Here is a 25,887-nt window from a genome sequence, read left to right on the forward strand (position 1 = left end):
TAGTGAGAAGCATTACGTCTTCTGGTAAGGAAAACATTCTAACTTTAAATGATAAGTGATACAATCTCAATGCCCTGGTACTGCAGTGCTTGTGTTAACAAAGGCTTCCATCCTCTATAATATATTCAGAAACAATTCTGCAAAAGAAGGAGGGGGAAACCCCATTTATCACAAGAGATGCAGTTAGTACCGCATTAGGGTTTATAAAGTCCTTGCCAAGTTAGCAGGGGCCATGCACCTCTCTGTTAATGATTATACTGAGTCTCACAGAGAGCGCATTATTTACTGGTTCCCACAAAGCTACGATGTGACAGAGTCCAGCTCCAGAGTTCAGTGCTGGCTGCCAATCCTGCAGCGGTCCAGCCCTTTCTGGAGTGCTCCAATCACATCCCGATTCCTCAAGCTATAAATGAGGGGGTTGAGCATAGGAGTAAGGACCGTATAGAAGATAGACACCACCTTGTCCTGGCTTGGGGTCCGGTATCGCCTTGGCCTCAGGTAGATGAACATGGCTGCTCCATAGAAGAAGGAGACAGCGGTCAGGTGGGAGGAACAGGTGGCCAGAGCCTTTTTTTGGGATTGAGCAGAGTGCATACGGAGCACAGTTCCTAGGATGCGAGCATAGGAGGCTACGATGATGGAGAAAGGGAACAGCAGCATGAAGACACAGCAAACAAATACCACCTTTTCAAACAGGGATGTGTCCACACAGGCCAGCTTCAACAAGGAAAGCATCTCACAGAAGAAGTGGTCCACCTCTCTCAGCCTACAATAAGGGAAGGTCATCACCACCACCATCTGCACCAGGCCATCTACTATTCCAAAGGCCCAAGAGCTCCCAACAATCTGAAGACACACCTTCTGATTCATGAGGACAGGATAGTGAAGTGGGTGGCTAATGGCCACATAGCGATCATAAGCCATGAGTCCCAGCAAGAGCCCCTCAGATCCCACCAGGCAGACAAAGAGGCCAATTTGTATGCTACAACCCACAAAGGAGATGGACTTCAGACCAGACAGGAAGTTGACTGCCATCTTTGGCACATTGGTGCAGACCAACATGAGGTCCATGAGGGAGAGCTGACTGAGGAAGAAGTACATGGGAGTGTGAAGTCTGGGGTCAGTGTAGATGAGGAGGATGAGGAGAACATTCCCACAGAGTGCCACTGTGAAGACTAGCATGACTATAGAGAAAAGAAGAAGATCAGTTGGGCTGTGGGAAAAGATGCCCAAGAGGATAAAGTCATCTGTGGATGAGTGGTTCAACCATATCATCATGCTCAATTGTTGTCCCAGATCATCTGAAAACATGGACAAAGACATTAATTGATACCTCTCTCCCTTCCCACCTCTGATTTTTTTCTCTCTCCTACACACACATTCGTGCATTTACACACACACACACACACACACACACACACACACACACACACACACGCCTTCCCTCCCTCCCTCCCTCCTTCCCTCTTTGTCTCTGCACTAAACATTCTACCAGAGGACTCATGCACACAAGGTAATCATTCTTCCAGTGAGTTACATTCTCAAAATGGAGAGGCTCTTATAAGGGAGCCAGCGATATTACCTAATTTTATATGAACAAACACAAATATAAGTGTAATGATGCCTTTTTTTTTAAAAAAAAAAAGAAATATTGATGATGTTCATGAAAATGTTGGACCTCAGGGGAAATAAAAGAACAAATATGCTGGGTGTGACCATGTAAATCTATCATCTCAGTGATTCATGAGGCTGAGACGGGAGGATCATGAGTTAGAGTCTACTCTGAGTTCTGTAATGCTCCCACTCTGTCTTTAAAAAAAAAACCCACCAACAACAATACAATAATAATTATAAATGATTAAGTGGCAGATCCCAACTGCAGCTCTTAACATTAGCTTCATACTCTGACCATTTTGACCTTATCTTCCCCTCAATAGCATTTCCAGGTATTTTGTTTTATTTTTGTGATTTGAGAAAATACTTACTTTGACTCACAATTTGCATCGTGAAAAAGTGAGAACCTTTTTCTGATCAGTTTGTAGCTATACTTCCAATTACTCTTGAGTCTTTATTCTGAACATCATTAATAGGCATTATTTTCCCCTTTTGTTATTACTTTATTATTATTATTTACTCAATTTTTTTTCAGGTAGTGCCTTACCATATAGCTCAGGCTGGTTTTAAACTCTTTATTCTCCTGCCCCAATCTCTCTATTGGTAGGAACACAGAATTGTTGAACTACAAGAAGGGATTGTCAGGCATTTTTGTAGGTCTGCCAGTAGTTCAGCAGTGCAATATTTTCCTTTTGATTTTGTATTAGCTGTCTAACACTATATAACAAATAGCTCCAAGATTTAGCAACTTAAATGAAACACACGAAGAAACATTAATGATATCACAGTTTCTGTAGGCTAGTGGAGCTGGTACAGCTTAGCCAAGTGACCTTTTTAGTGTAGAGCCCATCATGTGGCCATTGTCAAGCTGTCGGCCAGGCATGACCTGAATAGGCTTCACTCCAAGATCGCTCATACAACTGTTGGCAGCTTTTGTTCCCTCCTCACAGGGCTCCTCATAACACAGAAGCTAATGTCTCCACGGATAAGGCATCTGAAAGGTGAGAGCCAAAATGCCCTAGGTAGAAGCTGAAGTCTCTGCGAGCTGAAGTGAGAAGTGGCACCCCATCAGGTCCGCCGCTTTCTAACCACTAGATCCGAGTCACTAAATCCAACTAGACTTTGCCAAGGGACCACACGAGGCCATGGACACTTGCGAATGGAGATCAATAGGGACCATAACCTACCACTGGGTTTCAAGGGCCAGTTTCAGGTTATGGTTACTGGTATAATAAGGTGAGTGCCAAAGAGCTTGCTTGAGCCAGGAATCTTGTCATTCAGGATAGATGGAGATTTTCATTGACCCTAGAGCTAAGACAGATATTTTGAGATCATGAATGTGCCTTTATTCTTCAGAGAAGAGGCAATGATCTCTGTCCCAGTGACAGGCTGTGTGTAGCTGCTAAAAAGTTGCAATCAACTGTTGCTTCCTCTATTATCAAGTCCATCATTCTACTTGACCTTGCAGTGGTTCAGTGTTCAAACAGTTGCTCTTTACATGAGGACACATGCTCTGAAGAGATGTCTACATGGCCATGCATGAGGAAATGTGGAACCACAGCTTTGGCCTCTATGGTACAGACACTTTACATCACAGCAGGTTATTACTGGAAAAACACATCCTGAGAGAACAAGTTCACTTCTCTGAGAGAAATTATCAATTAGAAAGGCCAATTCTCTTTCTCTTAATTTTTGGCACATTGAAAAGCCTTCTGGTCCAAATAATGAACTCTTAACATTTGTAGATGCTCTTATTAATCTTAAAAAGCAGAATTGGTTTCCTGTGAGACAAAATGCTCATAAAGAAGTGAATATTACATAGTTTATGATAAGTAAGTCTTCTCATTGTTTCGCTGGGATAGATTCCCAAGCATAAGTGAACATTAAAAGTGCATGTCTGACTCTTCCAGACTCAGGACAAATCCTCAGAGTGATGACAATGAGTTTGAGATATAAGAGTCAGAAAGTACATCTGTCTGTCCTTCTGGTTAACTCTCCAGATGACCCATAAATCATTGGATCTCAAACACTCTTGAGTCTTATCCCAGACCGACACTTGCATTTGACATGCACAATAAACACAGTTGCATTTCTTTCTGGTATGACACTTGGATTTGACATGCAAAATAAATACAATTGCATTTCTTTCTGGTATTGTGAACAGAATCTACTAAGCTGTCACTCTATCCTCACATCCTAGAAAGTGTTATCTCTTTCTCTCCTCTCCTCTCCTGTCCTCTCTTGTCCTCTCCTGTCCCCTCCTGTGACCTCCTGTCCTCTCCTGTCCTCTCCTCTCCTTCCCTCTTCTCCCCTTCATTTAAAAGAAGAAACGCAACAATGAGCCCTTGCTAGAGGCAGACAAGAGAAGGAAGAGGATATGCTAATATATAAATAGAAAGGGGAAAATGAACCAACTACCGGTAATAGGGATTACAAAAGAGAAAGTGTCTCTGTGTGTGGGTGTGGGTGCATGAGTTGGGGGAGCTGGCAGGAAAGAGACCCTACTCACCATTCATTGAGTTTCCTGCAGGAAAACAAATTCAACACAGATACCCAGTGGAGGAACTTTAACCAAATATTTTCATTGTCATTTTCCTGTGCCTGCACTTACTAGGTGAAAGAGGACAGGAAGTGGCTAGCAACTCTTCACAGATCTGATCTCCCTCCTCAACCACATCCACTTCTGAGCCTGGTTGTGGATGTTTACACCACCCTGAGGACTCTATTGCAGACAGTATGTCTCAGATGAACAGCTTCTTCTCATGAGGAGAAAGTTGACAAAACAATAAATATTTGAGGTGGTGGATATGCCAATTTCCACAATCTGATCATTATTACATTGTATATATTAAAATATTATGCTCAATCCTTAAATATGCATAATTATTATACATCAAAGCAAAGGAAGACAGTAGAAAGAAGGAGTTAATGAGATGGTGGTTATGGATCAGAATCAGCACTTTAGAACAGGAGGCCACTCACTGATGGATGCCTTCCCCCTCGGTCATCAGTCTCTTACCTGCCTTGCAGAACTGCCTCCTCCTGTCCACACGGGAGCTTACTACAAAGACTGAGTAAGGAATTCTCATGAGAGCCCATAAATGCCCGCTCTGGAACCAGAGTCCCCAAGCTTACAATTAAAGCCACCCAAAGAGGGAGCTTGAAGACAACAGCAGAGGCAGGGCCAGTGGGGACACAGAGAAGAAAGTCACCCAGAGTTTCCACTCTCTGGGCCAGCTAGAGCTCAGGAATATAGAACTTTAGGGTTGTCTCTTGGTGTTCTATCACCTTATCCTGGTGACTCCCAGGGATTGTGATAGGGCCTCTAGCTGTGGCTGTCACCTCAGGTCCTTTCTGCAACTACTGTCCAAATTTGCCCTCATAAAATCAACCTATCTCTACTGATTGCCCACGATATATAGAGAATTTGAGATACCGTACTTGAATGAAATGTGAGCACTGGCTAGGTGTGGTGGTCCATACTGCAATCCCAGCACTTGGAAGGCTGAGGCAGGAGGATAGAAAGTTCAAGACCATTTTGAGGTACTAACTTAGTCACTGTCTATTTCCTTGAAGAGATACCATTATCAAGGCAACTCTTATAAAAGAAAACATTTAATTGGGGGCCTTCTTACAGTTCCAGAGGCTTAGTCCATTATAATCATGGCAGAAAGCATGGCAGCAGGCAGGCATAGTGCCAGAGAAGGAGATGAGAGTTATATCCTGATCCAAAACCAGAGAGACAGAAAACCTGGACCTGGTGTGGGCTTTTGTAACCTTAAAGCCCACCTTCAGTGATGCATTTCCTCCAGCAAGGCCACACCTACTCCAGCAAGGCCACACCTCCTAATCCTTCCAATCCCTCTCAAGTAGTGGCACTCCCTGGTGATTAAGCATTCACAGATATAAAGCTATGAGGCCATTCTCATTCAAACCACCAAAGGTACATAGCAAGACTCTGGGGGAACAAAAGAAAAGAAAAGAAAGAAAAAGGTGAGTACTGAACACAAGCCTGGCCTTGAGGAGTTTACAAGCTAGTTTACAGCCATACTCACAAAACCACACTTAGTATCTGTCCTTTAATTTAGAAAGGATGTTTTCAGAATATGTATGCACGTATGTGTATATTTATATATACGTTTACTGAAAATTTTGAATATATATGCATTTGAACATATATATATATATATATATATATTCAAAACAGTGAAAAATATTGAGAGTAATAAATAGGGTTATGGATAGAGTCAGGCTGAATGAAGAATATGGAAATAAAAACTGCATATATTAATAAACTTTATTTTATACACACTATGTTTATTTTTTAAATATTTTATGTAATTAGAAATAAAGGACATCTCCAGCTGTCATGAACAAAGCATGAGTATGCATCACTATAACTCACTAAGAGAACAATCGACAGTTATATAGGATGCAAGCAGAGCTCACCCGTGTGCTCTGTGGCAGAAGACATGGTGCACAGGCCTAGGTCTAGGTGGGAGCCTGGGCTTCTGGCTCCTGGGTGGCCACAGGGCAGGGTTCATCAGGGATATGGGTTGCAGGAGCTACAGTGCATAGGACCAGAGGCTGTGGCATGACCAGGACAGCAGCATCTCAGCCTAGATCTTGAATGGCAGTTCACTGGGGTGGTGGCGCTGGCTTCTCCTGTAGTGAGACTGCTTTTGCTGCACTGGTGCACTGATGTTCTGAGATGGACCTACCCCTGCCTGCCCCGTGGGCATGGGATCTCCATCTGTCAGCATCATCTCCACCTTTCATTTCAGAGAAGTGTTCACTGTTTTCTCCAGACAAGATGGATGGGTTTGTGGGAGGTGGAGAAGCAAACACCTTGGGGTGAACAGCAGTGATGAGAGGATGAAAAAGTTCAACACCTCAAAGGAAGATGACAGTGGGATCTCAATCAGAATGAAGAACATAACACTTCACACAGAGTAATGGCCAGAAGGAGGAATGGAACAGGACACCAGTCAGAGCATCGCAAAAGGAGGGATGAACACAGCATCCCCTGTATGGCAATCTACTTTTGGGTAACCCAGGAGAACTCAGGACTGCTCATCATCTTACAGAACTAGGAACAAAACAGCAAACAGACCTGAGCCTTTGCCTCTGTGGGGCGCTTTTAGAGGCTTGACAGCCACAGGGAACTGCTAGGCACAGTGACTTCCATCTCTTCAAAGAAGGAATGAAACCCATGTGGAAGCATGGTGCAGAGAAAAGTGGGACAAGTGGATTGTTTTGCTGCAGAAGGACTTGTCCTTCCGTGACTGGGGGAATCTCACCCTGGACATGTTGATGAAGCAGTTCTATGGGGCTGTGGTCTGTCCACTTTCAAAAAGACATTACTTCAACAGAGTCACAATGCCAGGGATCAGGCAACCACAGTCTGAATCTGCAATGTGCTTCAGGGAGCACTAACTCTCCCTCTCAGCACCATCACTGAATATAGAAAATGCAGACAACACCAAAATACCAAACAGGCTAGGTCCAAAGGCTCCTTCTCGGAGACCGTGGAAGCAGAAATCAAATGTGACCATGTGATCATCTGTGTCTCTGGACTGAACCATCTGGCGGCTGATGTCATTGAGGACACTTGCTTGGTTGGTGTGTTACCTGGAAGACTTTTCTGTCCTTGGAACTGAAAGAACAGCTAGTGTTTTAATTATAGGCTGACTGAATATAGCATTTGAGATTGCCTAATGATGTAATGATGCCAATTTATTTATTTTTATTGAAAATAGATTTTTTTCACACATTATATTCTGATTAAAGTTTCCCCTCTCCCAGCTCTTCCCAGATCTTCCCAACCTCTCCATCCACCCAAACCTGCTCTTTTCTTTCTCTCTCATGAAAACAAAAAGGCAACCAAAACAAACAAAAGAACTGTAACAGGACAAAACAAACAAACAAACAGAAAACAAAGAGCCAAAGAAAAAGCACAAGAAACACATACAGACACAGACAGACAGACAGACAGACAGACAGACACACACACACAGAAATCCCATAAAAACACAAAATTGGATATATATACATACATATATGTACACACACACACACACACACACACACACACACACACACACACACACACACACGGTGTGAGGGTGTGTCAGCCAGTCCAGAAACAAACCTCTCTACCTAAGTCACCTAGTCACACTTCCCCCAGAGTGCCCAGACCTGTGCAATAATTTCACATACGCCCCTGTGATGGCTAAAGAAACTTAATATGGTACCAGGCACCCCTTAAGGGCCTCTGACATTGACCCTGGGTTGTCTGTGAGAGCCTAGTGGCCTGCAGGTGAGATAAGAACAGGATAATGATGTTCCTGCTTTCTGCTTTTGGAAACTCACTTAGCGCTGTGGGACTGGGATGAAGTGTTTTTTTTTTTTTTTATTACTATACAACGGGAGAGAGAAACATCGGGGAAGTCAAGAGGTATCTTGTCCAGCTCCGGATTCCGTAGAAATTGTAATGTACACCTTTGAGATCATCTTTATAAAACCTCTCTTTAGCTCTCTTCTGCATGGAGTGCGGTTTGCCTCTAAGGCGGCTGTCTTTCTGCTAGCAGTAAGAACAAACTCATTTAATCTAAATTGAATCTAAGTCTTAGTTCTTTCCCAGTAGATTCAAACACCATAACAAAGCAAAAGACCTGTAAAACACACACACACACACACACACACACACACACACACACACACACACACACACACACACACACACACGGAGAGAGAGAGAGAAAGAAACCCTCCCAGAATACAGAATACCATGGAGTTCATCTTGTCTTGGCCATCTACTGCTGGGCATGGGACCAGTCCTTTAGTGTGACTTGTATACTCACTGTGGTAGTTTGAATGTAATGGACCACCATAAGCTCATAGGGAGTGACACTATTAGGAGGTGTGGCTTTGTTGGAGGAAGTGTGTCACTGTGGAGCTGGGCTTTGAGGTCTCATATATGCTCAGGTCTTGCCCAGTGTCTCAGATCACTTCCTGTTGCCTGCACAATATGTAGAATTCTCAGCTACCTCTCCAGCACCATGTCTATCTGCATGCCAACATATCACATCATGATGATAATGGACTAAACCTCTGAACTGTAAGCCACCCAATTAAATGTTTTCATTTGTAAGAATTGTCGTGGTCCTGGTGTCTCTTCACAGTAATGTAAACCCTAATGACACCCAGTGAAGACTCAGTTGGAGAAAACTAATTTTTCCTTTGTGAGTGGTTGTTGGTTGAAGATATCTTCTGGGTTAGGGATGGGAGCTTGTGTTCAAATCCCTGTGCATGCTGCTACAGTCTCTGTGAGTTCATATGTGCACCAGCCCTGTTGTGTCTGGAAGGCCTTGTTTCCTTGGTATCTTCTATCCCCACTGGCTCTTACAATCTTTCCACCTCTTCTGCAAGTTCCTGAAGGGCATGAAACCTATGGAGATGTCTGGAAGTGTTTGGGTGACGTTCAGCCGCATGCCCCCATCTTGCAGATGCAAATGCTGTTCCTTCCCCTCTTGTCTAAGGTTAGAAATGCCACAAGGGTAGGACTGTGTCCAGTACTCACCTCTGCTTTAAGTCACCTCCTCTCTGTGTTTCACTCATGATTGAAAGATGTAGGCTAACTTCATGAGGGCAAGTAAAGGACAAGTGTGGTTTGTGGTTACTGGGAGCACTTGAGGGGAGGCACATAGGTAAAGAAAGATTCCTTGAGAGCCTGGAGGTTGGGGAGGGGTTGGGGTGTGTGTGAGGGTTGATGGTTGAGGCTCTGAAAACATGCTGAAATGGGGAAAGAAGTAGAACACATGGGAAGTTTCTCCATGCTCCTGTTAAGGCCCCATGGCCTTTCCTGACAGCCTTCCTCATCCAGTCCCCGCTGGTCCTGTTTGAGCCACTCTGAGTTTCTTTAATTGTAAACCTGGGAGTTCCAATTGCAGGGCTGGAGTCTGGGGGCTCTCTAGGGAGACTTGGGCGCCATGGTCCTTTCTCAACACCTGTGTTAAGTAGCTGTGTGGGTAGTGGGGGATAATTCTACGACTCAAGTGAGAGGCAGTGCCTCGTGTAAACTGGGCAGGCATCAGTGGGTGAGCAACAGCGTCCACAGGCTGACTCTGGCACTTCTGCCCACCATCTTGACTAAGTCTCCTCTCTCTCTCTCTCTCTCTCTCTTCTTTTTCTCTTTCTCTTCTTTTTTTCTTTTTTTTTCTTTTCTTCTTTCTTTTTTTTTCTTTTCTGTCTCTCTGTCTCTCTCTCTCTTTTTCTTTCTGCTTTTGCTGGGAAGAGGCGCTTGTCTGTCTGAGCCCTACTATCTGAACTAGAGTGGTCCAGAAACTGAGGGTTGATGGGGAAGGAACTGAGGAAGGAGATCAGAGCTAGGGGCAAGCTAGCTCTTCCTTATCCCCTCTTCACCAGTAAATGCAACAGAAGAATGATGAAATAAATTGGAAGTGAGAAATTCCTCCAAAGAGCATCGTTTTTTTCCCCACAAGGGACGCACCAGAAGGTGAGCAAGGTCATTCCCCTTAACACTTAACAATTCCTCTCATCCTGACAGCACTTATTACTGGCTATTGATTTATTCCTTCATTACAATGTGCTCATCAGTATTTCTTCTGCTTTAGATTGTCTGGCACTATTAGAGTTATTGTTTCTATTTTCTTCTTTTAAAAATATATTTATTTTATTTTATGTAATGGGTACCTTGCCTGCATGTATGCATGTGTACCACATGTGTGCCTGGTTCCCACAGAAGTCAGAAGAGGGCACAGGATGCCCTAGATCTGGAGTTAAGGATGGTTTCGAGCCACCATGTGGGTCATGGGATCTGAACCCGGCTCCTCTGGAAGAGCAGCCAGTGCTCCTGGCCACTGAGCCCTCTCTCCAGCCCCTTATTTTCTTTTTTTTAAAGGAGGACATTCACTTTTTAGCAAAAGGTCTCCCTCCCTTTGTTCCCAAATAACCTGGTAAAGACAAGGTGGCCTCTTTTATGTTGCTATTTCTAGGAAGGAAAAAGGAAATCATTACCTAAGAAACCATATTTTTAAAGGTTGGTCTTAGGAGAAAAAGAACATGTGAAATTCTAGGGGAAAAAATCCTGAGTTGTTTTGCATAGCAAATGGTCATCCAACAAATTTTTACTGGCATCATAATACATATGCCAACACTGTCACAGGAGTCCAGGATGCTCCTTATGAGCTAAAGTCACATTTGGAAACACAGGCTGTAGTCGGGAGAGCAGAAGACAGATCACAGAGATAGAATGCAGCATGCCCTGTGGTTTTGCCTGCTGTGAAAACCCACAGCAGGAAAGCAATGAGGGGTGGAGGAAGGATTTCACTTCTCCATATTCAGGGTAGTCTTCATGGAGAAGGAGAGGAGGGGAGTGAACAAGCAGAGCTCATCCATGAGGAGGGAAGAACAAGTGTCTTCTGAGACTTCAACTGGGGTGAACCCACGGTGCTGGAGGATCTGCAGGGACAGTGAGTCAGGGGAATTCCAGGGAGCTTAGAAGGGAAGATCTGGATGGCAATGGGGGGACCATTGATGAAAGTCTTACTTTTCTTTTGGAGGCACTTTGGTTTTTCTTCTCTCAGGGGTAGGTTCACTCCAGTGTTATGTGTCCACAGACTGGCATGGGAATCAAGAGCAAACTGGGTGGTCAGTCAAGTGAGAGGCCATCGCTATCATCCGAGGGCAGTGTTCATGTGTGACTGGGTAGGAACTAGCATGTAAGAAGTATTTAGGAGAAGGTCTGATCAGATAAGAGCCAGTGGCTTCTGATGGTTGGGACATGTGTTTCGAGAAGGAAAGGAATCAAAAATGGCTGAGGTGATATGACTTGGGCAGGAATCAAAGATGACTGAGGTGATATGACTTGGGCAGCTAGACTGACCAACTAACTACTGAGCTGGGAAGGAGGTGAAGACAGGTGTTCTTCTGGAGAAGACTAACAATGGCTCTACTTGTCCATCTTAGGAAAGACTGGCCCAATAAATTCATCTAGGTTGGAGAAAGAAATGGTGTTTGTTAGTTTATAGTTAAGAGGGTTGGCTGGAGGCCTCCATTTCCTAATAGTAGGATGGAGGGTTCTCAGCACACAAGAAGAACTTCTCCTGTGAGCACTAAGGGAGACCTGAGTTATTTTGCCTGGTTGATCTTAAGACCAATATAGCTGAGAAGGTACTTAAGGCTATGGGGACAGTAATTCACTCCTATAGAAAAGCCCATCCCTGGATATCACTGTTTGAAAGACTACCTGGGCACATATTCTGGCACATCAGACATGTTCTGTTTTGAGGAGAAATGGATGATGTGCAACTTCTTGATCACTGGTCTGATGTAGCCCATCCTAACATAGGGAATTACCCCAGGTCTTTCTATCCAAAGAGCCCATTGTCCTGGGTAAATGCCTCACTTCACCTCTGCAATGAGTTAGGTAGACACGAATACGCCAGTGCACAAATGTTTCAGAGGTGCAAAGGCCGTCCATTTGTGAAGAACCTCCTTCTGTTTTATAAATAGCTGAGGCTATTTCCTATGTTATCATTCATTTTTTTTTCACCAAGAAAGAAATCATGTAACAAATCACTGTGCTCGGGTCAAAAACAAGCTCCCTGAAGTCAAAGGAGGAGGATTTCTGCTTTCAGAACTTGGAACTTCTAGTCATGTATTACATCTGAATTATCTTATTCAGCCGGCCATATTCATTGAGGTCATGCTATGAACTAAATGCTCCCCTAGGGGCTGCCCAGATACTACTGTGAACAACAGATTATTTTTATATTTCAGTGAGATGATATAGGCATTAAAACAGGGAAAAAGCATACATGTAGCCAAATGAGGTAAGTAATGAAAATCAGATCAGGGAAGGGCCTTGAAAGTATAAAATGCTTAGGTTTTAATATGACTTTTCATCTCTAGAGAAGGTGGCACTTAAGTAAAGATAGAGGCAGGTTAGAGAAAGGGATCTGGGCAAAAAGCCTGCCTCAGAGACAAGTTCTAAAAAGTGAAAGACCACAGTTGTAGATGTGTCCAGTTTGAGGAAATTCAAGGAAGCACTATGAACATTGGGGAATGGTATAATTTCCAAGGCACTAGTGGGTACAGCTGTATGAGTGAACACTCGTGTGTGTATTTTCAAACATGCATGGAAGGCCTGTGTGTCTGTAAGAATTTGATTTGTATTAGACTAGGTTGGGAAGTCATTGATATACTTTCAGCAGGAGTTTTTATATCACTTCATACATTAGTAGAATCATAAGAACTATTGTGAAAATAGACTCAAAGGCTTTAGTAACAGATGCTGGGAAACCACGAAGAAAGACATAAGTAATTATCATGATGAATCGTGGTAATTGCTGTGTGGATAGTAAGGATAATTAGATTCTGAGAAACCTTAACTATAGAATCAAGAGGTTTTCAGATGGCTCGAATGTTGATTGAATGATGGACAGAAATATTGGAATATTGGTCAGAATTAAAATAAAGGATCAGGAATGAAGCCAAGCATGTATTATACTAATTACATGAATTACACACCTGTAATTCAGCACTAGGAAAGTTGAAGTAGAAAGATTGCCTTGGGGTCAAAGCTAACCTAGGCTACATGGTGAGTTCCCTGGCTACCATGGGGTTTAGGGCCAGACCCTATCATCTTCCCTTACAATGTATTAGTTTTCTTTTGCATAGGAAATAGTCTCAGTAGTGTGAAAGTGTGAGTCCAGCTACTTAAAGCCAGTGCTGTATAGCAAAGCCAAGATATTGCTGACTGAAGGATTGTCCAGTAGTTTTGAAGATTCTATTGTTCTTGGTATAGATGTATACAACACAGACGTGTAATGCAGTTCTTTGAACTAGCGAAGTGTTGTGGCATATGAAAGGCCATTGCTCTGTATATTGCAAAGCAAACATTGTTAAATTTTGGTGAATTACAAAAGCTGTATCTAACTGAAGAGGAAGAATCCAGAAACAAAGGCATGACAGCCCTGTCTCAGAGCCCCTCTGTGTCTATTTTCAGGTGACTGTGGATCCCTGAGCCATGGGAATATGGCAGAATGCCTCATCTATAGATGGGTTCATCCTCTTAGGTATCTTCTCCCAGAGCCAGACTGACCTGGTCCTCTTCTCTGCAGTTATGGTGGTCTTCACAGTGGCGCTCTGTGGGAATGTGCTCCTCATCCTCCTCATCTACACTGACTCCCAACTTCATACTCCCATGTACTTCTTCCTCAGTCAACTCTCCCTCATGGACCTCATGTTGGTCTGTAACATCGTGCCAAAAATGGCAGCCAACTTCCTGTCCGGCAAGAAGTCCATCTCCTTTGCGGGTTGTGGCGTACAAATTGGATTTTTTGTCTCTCTTGTGGGATCTGAGGGACTCTTGTTGGGACTCATGGCTTATGATCGCTATGTGGCCATTAGCCACCCACTTCACTATCCCATTCTTATGAGTCAAAGGGTCTGTCTCCAGATTGCTGGGAGCTCCTGGGCTTTTGGGATCCTTGATGGAATAATTCAGATGGTGGCAGCCATGAGCCTGCCCTACTGTGGCTCAAGGTATGTAGATCACTTCTTCTGTGAGGTGCCAGCTTTACTGAAGCTGGCTTGTGCAGACACATCCCTTTTCGACACCTTGCTCTTTGCTTGCTGTGTCTTCATGCTCCTCCTCCCCTTCTCCATCATTGTGGCTTCCTATGCTCGCATCCTGGGGGCCGTGCTCCGTATGCATTCTGCTCAATCCAGGAAAAAGGCCCTGGCCACCTGTTCCTCCCACCTGACCGCTGTGTCGCTCTTCTATGGGGCAGCCATGTTCATCTACCTGAGGCCAAGGCGATATCGGGCTCCCAGCCATGACAAAATCGTCTCTATCTTCTATACAGTTCTTACGCCTATGCTCAACCCCCTCATTTATAGCTTGAGAAACAGGGAGGTGATGGGGGCACTGAGGAAGGGGCTGGACCGCTGCAGGATTGGCAGCCAGCACTGAAAATCATGGTCTAGTGCTTGGCTGTGTTACCTGCTGTTTGCGTATCACTGGTAAGCCATCTTTGTTTTGTGAATCTCTGTTTCCTTATCGATAAAGGAGACTCATGACACTGGCCTTCTCACAGGGATTTTGTAGGGACCCCTTTACATGAATTGAAAACTTTACAAGGGAGCATTGCTTCACTACTATTGTTATTATTGGTTGTTTATAACATCCTTCAATAAAATTTACTTTATTTCTTAATTATTCTTGGTAGCAGTTGCCTTTTATTGAGTGCTTGCTAAGGACTGGGATTGTCTTATTCCAGTCTGTATTATTTGATAGGTAATTCAGGATAAGAAATGTGGGTGTCTTAAATGGGAAGTTTCCAGGTGGTAGGAACTGAGTTTCTATAATACTTGAATAGTTTTAGCTTCCTTTCTGTGTTCTAGTAGAGGCTTTAGAAACTGCCCTTTAAATTTTTGTTTAGGGGCCAGTGAGATGGGTCATCAGGTAAAAGTTTCTTCCACCAGGCCTGACCACCTGAGTCTGATCCCAGGACCCCCACTGGAAGAGGAGAACCAAATCTCATGAGGTGTCCTCTGGCCTTCACACTCATTCCAGGACACACACATGGACTTGACATACAGACAGAGGGAAAAATGTAATTTTACAAGAACATGAGTGGACGTGTCTTTTAAAATTTGGATATTTGCTTCTTTGAGTCCTTTGCCCATTTTTAAATTGAGTTTTAATTTTTTTTTTTTGTGAGTTGGAGTTTTTGTCTGCTGCAGAGACTGTGACCTTACAAGACATGTGAGGTGCAGATATTGTCTCCCATTCCCTAAGCTGTCTTTTTACTTTGGGATAGTAATATTGATGTACAAAAGTTTTTAGGATTTTTATAAAGTCCAATTTATGTATTTTTTCTTTTACTGTTTGTGGCTTTGACATCATAACTGAGACTCCACTGTCAAATTCAAGGTCATGATTATTGACATCCACATTTAAAAAATGTATTGCTTCCAGTCTTATTGTTAGTTCATTGATTTATGTTCAGTTCATTGTGCAGATCATGCCATGTAGAGGTTGAACTTCATCCTTTTTTTTTCACGTGTATGGATATCCAATTGTTCTAATGTTTGTTGAAAACACAGACTTCTTCCTCCACTGAATGACATTAGCATCCTTGCCAAAAGTCAGTGCGTCATGAATATGTGGGTTTATTTCTGAACTCTAAGTTCACTTCCTGTTTTCTTTCTATCCATCTTTATGCCAATATTGAATTGTTTTGATTACCACCATACCACTGTTTGATACTGTATTTTGAAACTAGGGACTGTGAATCCTCCAACTTTGATCTTATTCGATATTATTTTGCTATTGGTCTTCTGAAATTTTCCATTTTGAGTAGTTTTGTCATCTTAACAGCATCATATAGCTCAATCTGTAAATATTGGAATTCTCTTTGTTTAGCTAAATGGTGTACTTTCATTTTGGGTGTCTAATTGGACTATGGCCTGCTCAAGAGGACGGAATTCACGTCTTGACTGTAAACCTAGTCAACAAACTGTGGGAAAGGTCCGACTGAAGAGGAGAGCCTGCTACTGCCATTTTCCTAAACCAATATAAACTTGTGGAGACAAGGTTTTACTATGCTGCCCTGGCTGACCTGGTACTCGCCATATAGACAAAGCTGACCTCAAAGGCACAGAGCTCTGTCTGCCTTTGCCTCCTGAGTATTGGGATTAAAGGCTTGTGCCACCATGCCCAGCCCTCAATAAAACTTCTAACCAAACTTACTTATCCGTATGCCCACAAATGTGTATAGCTCTCATTCCTCATCAAAGAAGCTCCCTTTCTGCGGCAGATGGAGACTATTATGGAGATCCATAGCTGGTCAAAATGCAGAGAATAAGTGACTATGGGTACCCAGCTCCACATAATCTACAAGGCAACCCCAACACCCAATTTTCAGGAAAAGTCATGGAAGAGGGAGAGAATAGATTATGAGAGCTAGAGAACCAGGATTCCTGCTACTGTAAACAAGCCCAGCATAGTGACAATGTCACTTGACACACTAATGTGGCTGAGGAAATTTCACAATGCCTCAACCCTAGATGAAGAGCTTGAGTCAACCAATGGCTGCTGAGAGTGGGATAATAAATTTCTTTTTTCAGGGTGAGCTCCCTGATAGGTTATGCAATTCTAAGTGTCAGTCCTAAACACATATATATAGGCATAACACTAAATGGGCTCAGTAGGAAATTGTGTGTGTGTGTGTCTATAAATATATAGCTATATATAGATAGATATGCAATTTGTTCATACATGTAACAATAATAACTAAAGACAAAGAGATCATGAATTTTAGAAGGAATGGAAGAACATGGGATCAATTTGAGAAATAATAGGGAGGGGCAGAAATTAAGTGAATACAGTATTAATAAATCAAAATTTAAAGATAAAAAATTTAAATGGAAAAAAATCACCATGACCAAGCTGATTTCATCCCACAGATGCAATGTTGGTTCAACATGAGCAAATCAGTAAATGTCATACAGCATGTAAATAGAATTAAGGAGAGAAATCAACAATTGTCCCAACAGACACAGAAACAGGCCTTTGACAAAGTTCAACATTCTTTCATAATCAAATCCCTGAAGTCACCAGGATGAGCAGGAACATGCTTCAATGTAATAAAGCCCCAGCCCAGCCCGTACACACACACACACACACACACACACACACACACACACACGCCAGCTAAGCAATGACAAACTGAATGCATTTCCTCTAAAGCCAGGAAGGAAACAACATGGCCACCACCACTGCTGTTGTAGAGCAGGAACAGGAGAAAGAGAGAAACAGATACAAACAGGAAAGAAAGAAAGCAGAGCATCTCTGCTTGCAGATCATATGATTAAAAGGCTCTACTGACTCCACCAGAAAAACCTTTGACCTGAAAACCACTTCCAACAGAGTGATAGGGTACAAAACTGGTATACAAAAATCTAGCTTTTCTACACACCAATAACAAACTTGCCAAGAAAGAAATTGGGGTGGAGGAAGGGCTGGGGGAATTCCACTTATAATACCTTTAAAAAAAAGTAGGGGCTGGGGAGATGGCTCCATTAAGAAACTACTTACTGTATGTTTGGACCCCCATCACACACATAAAAATCTGGACACCCCCCCCCACGCACACACACACACACACACACACACACACACACATCTGTAATCCCTGGGCTGCGGAGGTGGAGACTAACAGGTTCCTGGAGCTTGCAGGTCAGCCTGACTAGCTGAATCAGAGAGCTGTTTGTTTGTTTCTTTGTTTGTTTGTTTTTGAATCAGGGAGTTTTATGTTCAGTGAGAGACATTGTCTCAAAAAATAGGGTGGCGAGTGGCTGAGGAAGACCCGGTTTCACACACACTCGCTCACACTCACACGTATGCAGGCATGCTAATACATACACAAAAAGTAGGAATAAATTTAACCTAAAGGAAGCAAAAAGACTACTACAATTAAAACCTTAAAACACTGAAAAAAATTAAAGAAGATGCTAGAGATGTAAAGACTTCCTGTGCTCATGGATTGGCGGAATTAGTGTTATGAAAAAGTGTTTTTTGTTTTTTTTGTTTTTTTTTTTTTTGTTTTACCAAAATAAGCCCATTGGTTCAATGTAACCCCCATCAAAATTCCAAGTACTTTTCATAGAACTAGAGAAAACAATCCTCATTTTCACAGAGAAGCACAAAAGACTCCAAATATCTCAAACATTATTCAGCACAGAGAGCAATGCAAGAGTGATTACAGTGCCTGATCTTAAACTATGCTACAGGGCCATACTGACAAAAACTGCATGGTGTTAGCACAAAATCAGACATGTAGACCAACGGACTAGAAGATCCAGAAATAAACCCACACAGCTGCAGCCACCCAATTTTCAACAGAAGTGTCAAAAATACATTGGGAAAAAATGACTTCTCTCTCCCTCTCTTTCTCTGTTTCTCTGTCTCTGTCTCTCTCTGTCTGTCTGTCTCTGTCTGTCTCTCTGTCTCTGTCTCTGTCTCTCTCTCTCTCTCTCTCTCTCTCTCTCTCTCTCTCTCTCTCTCTCTCTCTCTGTGTGTGTGTGTGTGTTTTTATATGTGAACCCGTGCATTCATGAAAAGACCAGAGAAAGATGCTGAGTGCCCTACCCTCTCACTCCCCAATGTATTCCTTTGTGGCAGGGTATCTCACCGAAGTGGAAGATAGGCACTGGCAATCAGTAAGCCCTGGAAATCTTCCCTCCACAGCTCTGGGGTTACAGGTATGTGCCTGGCCACACATGGCTCAACCACAGTTCCTTTAAGAGATGGTGCTGTGAAAATCGGTATCCTCATATAAGTGGAATGATACCAGGTCCATTTCTCTCACTGAATCAAATCAAAACTCTTGACATAAGCCCTCAAACTCTGACATGGCTAGAGAAAAGCAGAGAAGGGATGTGTGAGATACAGCATGTGGAAGCACTCTCTGAAAAGGTTTCCAAAAGCACAGATACAATCCAACTGACAAATAGGAGAACACAAAATGAAACAGCTTATGTACAGTACGGGAAACGATTGTCAGAGGAAAGAAACAACTGAGGGGCTAGAAAGATGGCCCAGGAGTTAAGAGCTCTTGCTACTCTTGAGGACCAGAGCTCAGTTCTCAGTTCCCACATCTGGAAGCTCCTAAGTACCCAGAACTCCAGCCTCAGGGGAGCTGATGCCTTCTTACAGCCTCCACGAACACCTGTAGTTGTGTGTACACCCTCCCCAAATATGTATTTGAAATAAAAAAGAAATTGAAATAAAAAGAAATGGCCTAAAAAACTTTGCTAATTGTACATTAGACAGGGGATTAATATCCTGACTATATAAGGAACTCCTAAAATGAAGCACACAAAAATGCAAATCATCCAATTAATAACTGGCCCAACGAACTCAATAAATAGCTCTCCAAAGAAGAAATAAAAATGGCCAATATGTATTTGAGAAAGGGTTCAACATTCTTAGTCATCAAAAAAAAATGCAAATTGAAACGTCACCAAGATTTCAGCCCTCTCCAGTCAGGGTAAGCACCATCAAGAAAGCAAATAACAATAAGTGCAGGGGAGGATGTGGGGAAAGATCCCTATATAGTGCTGGTGAGGATGTGGGAAAACATCCCTATACAGTGCTGGTAAGGATGTGGGGAAAGGAAATCCCTGTACAGTGCTGGTAAGGCCTTAGCTTGACTTATTTCTTGCCAGCTTTCCTTAACTTATTCCATCTACCTTTTGCTTCTGGGCTTTTACTATTCTCTTAGTTTTGTAAACCTTACTCTTACTCCATGGCTTGCTGTGTAGCTGGGTGACTGGTCCCTGGAGTTCTCCTCCTTCTCTGGCTACTTCTCCTTTTCTCCTCCCAGATTTCTCCTATTTATCCTCTCTACCTGCCAGCCCTGCCTATCCTTTCTCCTGCCTTTTTATTAATATTACTAATTAATTAATTTATTATTATTATTTATTATTAATAAAGGCCATTCAGCTTTTTATTAGGCCATTAGGTGTTCTAGACATGCACAGTAACACAGCTTCACAGAGTTAAACCAATGCAACATAAACAAAAGAAACACATCTTAAAATAATATTCTCCAACATTTACCCCTTTTTGTCTAAATAAAAAAATGAAAGATTTTAACTTTAACATAATAAGACTGTACTCAGTAAGAACAATTATCAAGTAAAGATTATATTTATAATGTAATGAATTCCAGTTTCTTTGTGTCTGGCAAATTAAAAGAAAATACTCATTATCTATCTTATCTTAATGACTCTAAAGTTTTATACCTAATTACTCTCTATCGTAACTAAAGAAAACTGAAACTGTAACTATCTAGTCTTCAACTCTATTGAAGACCCAGAAGAATGTAATATTATTTAACAACAGAGACATTTGGCTGCCTGGACAGTGGCCCACAGTTCCTCTGCAAAGTTGGGTCATCCATCTTCAGTCTACGGACCCAAAATAACTGGCAAACTTTTCAGTGAAGCAGGAAATTTGAAGGACTGTCCTCCCTTGTTTTGGCAAAGTTCAGCAGTCACTTTCCTGTGCATCCTGTACGTCCAGTCTGCACAGCACATTGTCAGCCATCAAAGGCAAGAGCAGTTTCTTTTCCCAGTGGCTAACCTTGCCACAATGAAAGCAAACACCATAAGGAGTTTCTTCAACACCCATCATCTCTGAAGTAAATTGGTGCTGCCAGGAGCAGATGTGTCTGTCTCATTGTTAGGAAAAACTTTAAATTAACAAAACATTTTAAATGCCATATTCTATGAGTCTTTGAAGTATTTGAAGACCATCTATCTAAAATATATCTATTTAACCTAGAAAATAAGCCTAACATATCTACAAATTTGATTGTTATAAATGATTACTGACCTATGTTTACTGGTTGTCCCTTATAATTTATAATAATAGCTTTCAAAAACTAGAACTTTACTGCTGTAGGATGTTCTCTATGCTGTGAATGTGTTGCTCTGATTGGTTAATACATAAAGTGCTGATTGGCCAGGCAGGAAGTATAGGCGGGACAAAGAGAGAGGAGAATTCAGGGAACAGGAAGGCTGAGTCAGGAGATGCTGCCAGCTGCTGCCATAAGAAGAAACATGTAAGGTACTGGTAAGGCATGAGCCACATGGCAAGGTATAGATTTATAGAAATAGGTTAATTTAAGACATAATAACTAGATAGCAAGAAGCCTATCATGGCCATACAGTTTATAGGTAATATAAGCTTCTGAGTGATTAGTTTATAAGTGGGTTGTGGGACTGCGGGGGCTTGGCAGGACCCAAAGAGAAACTCTCAAGCTATGCTTTGCTTTACATTTTAAAATAAACTGCATAGATACAATACTTTAAACAATGGTAGAAACACATATCAATATGTGGTAACAAAAACAACCTTAATTTGTATCAATATACAAAAATCCTTTAAACAAGAGTAGAAACATATATACAGTATAACAAAAATAACTTTAAATTTGTATCATTATTCTATATTCCCCTAGATGATAACAAACATCTATAACCCACCAAACAACCAAAAACTACCCATACTTCCAACTCTTGGGTATGTGGGTATAGTTTTCTGCATATTGCTTCCTGCTGTCTGTGGATGAAGTATCTTTCGGGTCCCTGAGAAAAATTTGAGATAATGACCAAGTCCTGGGAAGACCAGCAGCAACCTTTGCTGATAGATATCACCTGTCAGAATTCAAGATGTCTCCCCTGATTAAATCTGATCCATATTAACCCTGAAGGAATCCATAGCCTCTCAAAACTCCAAAGCATTTTTTATTTCCATTTGACAAATATATTTTTTGACTTCTTTTTAAAGTTAAGGCATTCCTAAAGCATCTATATTGGCTCAATTTTGCAGTCCAATTCACAATCCCATGTGTCCTAGCAGCTGTCTTTGCTTCTCAACAATAAAAAAAATTCAAAATCAACACAATTACATACAGGATCCAGACTCGCTGTATATTTCCGATATCTACATGGCTTATTCTTTTTTATATTACTTTATTTCTTTAAAGACTTTACTTATTTTTAAACTATTCATTTTTTTCTATGACTATACCTTTTTTTTCTTTTCTTATGCCTATGCACATTCTTAAACACACTGTAACTTGTTTAGGGGTTTTCCGTCTGAATCGTTTTTTTTTGTTTGTTTGTTTGTTTTTTCAGACATTTTCTGTGTACTTTGCACTTTTCTACTTGTAGCCAGCTGCTCGAACTCACAGAGATCGCTGCTCTGCTCCGATGCTGGATTAAAGTGTGCCCACCCCGCCCATGAATCTGTTTTTATTGCATGTCTTTTAGCCTGTTTTGACCATATGAGCAAACCTTTAAACTGCTAAGCTGCATGGACCTCTACCATGACTTTGGCAGCTGGCTCCTCCCACTTCTCTGTTGGGGGGAAGCCAAGCTGAAAGCTCACTAGCTGGTCAGAGATTCATGTTGAGAAACATGAACCTTCCAGAGCTCTAGAATGCCCATGCTTGCACTGCGGCAGGCGTTTTTACTTAGTTTTTTTGTTCCTGTTTAACTTACTAGCTGTTCAAGGGCTCTCTTGTCTGGTAGAAACTGTCCAGCAGAAACTCTTAAAGGAGCTGTATCACATACATGCACACACACACACACACACACACACACACACACACACACACACACACACTTTTTTAAAAATCTTTCTCAGGCCCTATGAAAATAGAAGCACCACATTGGTACACCAAAATGTTGTTATTGGTTTTCTACTCTTTGAGGAGGCCTGCCATCCAGCTCCCAAATAAATCATACATGGAGGTTTATTCTTAATTATTAATGCCTGGCCTTAGCTTGACTTGTTTCTTCCTAGCTTTCCTTAACTTATCCATCTACCTTTTGCCTCTAGGCTTTTTCTGTTCTCTTACTTCTATAAATCTTACTCTTACTCCATGGCTTGCTGTGTAGCTGTGTGGCTGGCCCCTGGAGTCTTCCTCCTTCCCTGGCTACTTCTCCTTTTCTCCTCCCAGATTTCTCCTTCTATATATCCTCTCTGATTGCCAGCTCCACCTGTTTCTCTCTCCTGCCTTGCTATTGGCTGTTCAGTTCTTTATTTCAGACCATGATGTAGTGGGAAGCCATTCCAGCTTTGATCTGGAAGCTCCAACCCCCATTAAGGCTTTGGTAACTGTCAAACCTACAAGGCAGGGCCGAGAGAGGACCCTGAAGACCCAATATCTGGATGGGCCGGCTCTCTTGGTTCCTGGACCCAGGATATTGAAGGTAAAACGAGCAGAGTTCTCCAGAGAACACCGCCAGACTGTGCTACACCTTTCCCAGACCCTGCAACCTATCCCTTCACTTGTAAGTTACCCCACAAAATAAACTTCCCTTTTAACTACGTGGAGTGGCCTTAATAATTTCACCAATACCATCAGGTGTTCTAGACAGGCCAAGTAATACAGCTTCACAGAGTTAAACCAATGCAACATAAACAAAAGTAACACACCTAAAAATAATATTCCCCAACACTATATAGTGCTGGTGAAGATGTGGGGAAAACGAGATCCCTATACAGTGCTGGTGGGGATGTAAAATGATGCTATCACTATGGAAGTTAGTTTGGATGTTCCTCATAAAACTACAATAAGATACAGCTATACCTCTACTGGGTATGTACCTATAGGACTGAATCAACCTACCACAGGCATACTTTTACACCCATGTTTGTATCATTACAGTATTCACAATAGCGAAGAAACTGAACAAGCCTAGATGCCTATCACTAACTGGATGGACAAAGTAAATGTGCTACATACACACAACATAATTTTATTTAGATGTAAATGAAACTGAAACCAACTGGAGAACAATATGTTAAGTAAAATAAACTAAATTCAGAAAGACAAATACACCATATTTTTTATTTATTCATTCAGAATTACATACACTATATTTTTTTAGCATATTCTTCTCTGTTCCCCAGCTCCTCCCAAATTCCCACCCATGCACACACTCACCCACTTCATGTTGTTTATTTCTTTTAAAAGAAAAGAAAGAGCTCACAAAAATAAGTATGGCATCCAATTTGCGTTGGTGTTGTAAGCATGGGGACTGCTCTGGAGTGTGGTTGATATACCCAGTGTTACTCCATTGAGGGTAGCCGATTTTCCTGCTCCCAGCTGCTCTCATCTGTGAATAGCTTCTTGGCTAGGAGTGGGACTTTGTGTCTACCTCCCCTCCTCTGTGCTGGGATTTTGTTTGGCTTCAACTTATGCCGGTCTGGTAAATGCTGCAATGTTTTCTTTTACACACAGTCTCTACTTTTAATTCTTTCATTCTCTCTCTCTCTCTCTCTCTCTCACTCACTCACTTCTCTAGATTAAAGTAGAAAGGGAACCCCAAGAGGGGAGGAATGGGTTGCAAATGAGGGGAGAGGGAAGAGAAGCAAGTGGAACACATATGATATGAAAGCAGAAAAGCAGAAAGGTTAACATTTGAAGGAGGAAGATGACCGGCCATAGGGAGGCAAGGGACATGGGGGAAAGCAGAGGGATAAATTAGAAGATACTGCATTTGAATACCATGCTCTTTTGACAGGCTTTAGGGAGAATGAAGGGAAGCAACATTGATAACTACAAATTTGAAGACATACAATGGGGACATGACTTTATATGGTCATTTAACTTTCACAGTGTGGAAAATGGGCCTTGTCTTGGTTAAGTCACTTGCCCAAGTTAAGCCTAAGTTAAGATTCTCATCCAGCTTTGTCTGATGTTGTCTGCCTAGTGCCTGTGTTCCACTACCTCTTTTGTTTGCATCGTTTTCTGAGACAGGGTCTCACTTTGCACAGGCTGCCTCAAAATTACAATCTTACTGCTTTACTTTTCCAGTGCTGGGATTGCCAGTGTGGTGTGCTCCCTTACGTCTTGCAAATGTCTTAGTATGAGAGAAGCCCATTTTTCTGTAAAATGGGTGGTGGGCAGAAGGTGAACAGTGTCAGGGACAAGTGACCTCTGGGTATGTTTGCTATATCCTCCTGGAGGACCGCACTGAAACACAATAGGACTGAGCTCTAAGGTAAGGGTAACTACCCTAAGTGGGTTAGGCAATAGGAAGAGGCTGGAAGATACTTCTTGTGGGCTCTAGAATATTCTAGGTGTGTTGTTGATTCTACCTACATACATTACTTAATGGCAATCATCAAAGTAGAGCACATCACAACACAAAAGCCAACACTACCTACTTGTTTTTGGAATGGCAGGAAGACCCAGTATTCCCAGCTTGGTCCACAGAAACCCTCAGGCCCTAGTTTCCACTGTGTCTGCCCCTGGGAGGGAGTTTGTTGTGGCCCCGAGATGATTGGAGAACTTTGCAGGAAGCTCTCTTTCCTCAGAGGTTTAATTTCAAGAGACTGGGGCAGAGGTGTGGTGGAGGACAGGTCTCTAAGGACTTATCAAAGCAGAAGCAACTTTCCTTAGTCACAGCAGAGATAACAGTGGGTGGGAGCAGACAGGGGATAAAACCTCTCAGGCAGAAACTGGTCCTGGCCCTGGCGAGGGGTCATGCCTACAGGTGAGAACTCTGTGCTCTCTTTCCCCTTCGCCTCCTGGTCCAACGTTCTCCTGGAAGACTAGAGGTAGATCTTCTAGAAGACCTTTCCCTAGCTCCTAAAGCTGGTACCAGACTTTCAGGGAGGAGCTCTTTCTTTCTTTTCTGATTTCTTTTTTTTTTAGC

At 42.3% G+C, this 25,887-nt stretch overlaps 2 protein-coding genes across 2 annotated transcripts; one reads left to right on the plus strand and one right to left on the minus strand.

Moving 5' to 3' along the window:
- Window positions 1-330: 330 nt before the first annotated feature.
- LOC114706401 (olfactory receptor 2V2) lies at window positions 331-1,305 on the minus strand. Its single transcript, XM_028888792.1, has one exon. The coding sequence runs from the start codon at window positions 1,276-1,278 to the stop codon at window positions 331-333; it is 948 nt and encodes a 315-aa protein (XP_028744625.1). The 5' UTR covers window positions 1,279-1,305.
- Window positions 1,306-13,651: 12,346 nt separating this feature from the next.
- On the plus strand, window positions 13,652-14,848 carry LOC114706398 (olfactory receptor 56). Its single transcript, XM_028888787.1, has one exon. The coding sequence runs from the start codon at window positions 13,667-13,669 to the stop codon at window positions 14,612-14,614; it is 948 nt and encodes a 315-aa protein (XP_028744620.1). The 5' UTR covers window positions 13,652-13,666; the 3' UTR covers window positions 14,615-14,848.
- Window positions 14,849-25,887: the final 11,039 nt, after the last annotated feature.

The sequence above is a fragment of the Peromyscus leucopus genome, chromosome 8b (assembly GCF_004664715.2).
Source record: "Peromyscus leucopus breed LL Stock chromosome 8b, UCI_PerLeu_2.1, whole genome shotgun sequence".
NCBI lineage: Eukaryota > Metazoa > Chordata > Mammalia > Rodentia > Cricetidae > Peromyscus > Peromyscus leucopus.

What these genes read in the sequence shown, in the direction of transcription:
- LOC114706398 (XM_028888787.1), top strand. Translation starts at nt 13,667, where the DNA reads ATGGGAATATGGCAGAATGCCTCATCTATAGATGGGTTCATCCTCTTA.
- LOC114706401 (XM_028888792.1), bottom strand. Translation starts at nt 1,278, where the DNA reads ATGATGATATGGTTGAACCACTCATCCACAGATGACTTTATCCTCTTG.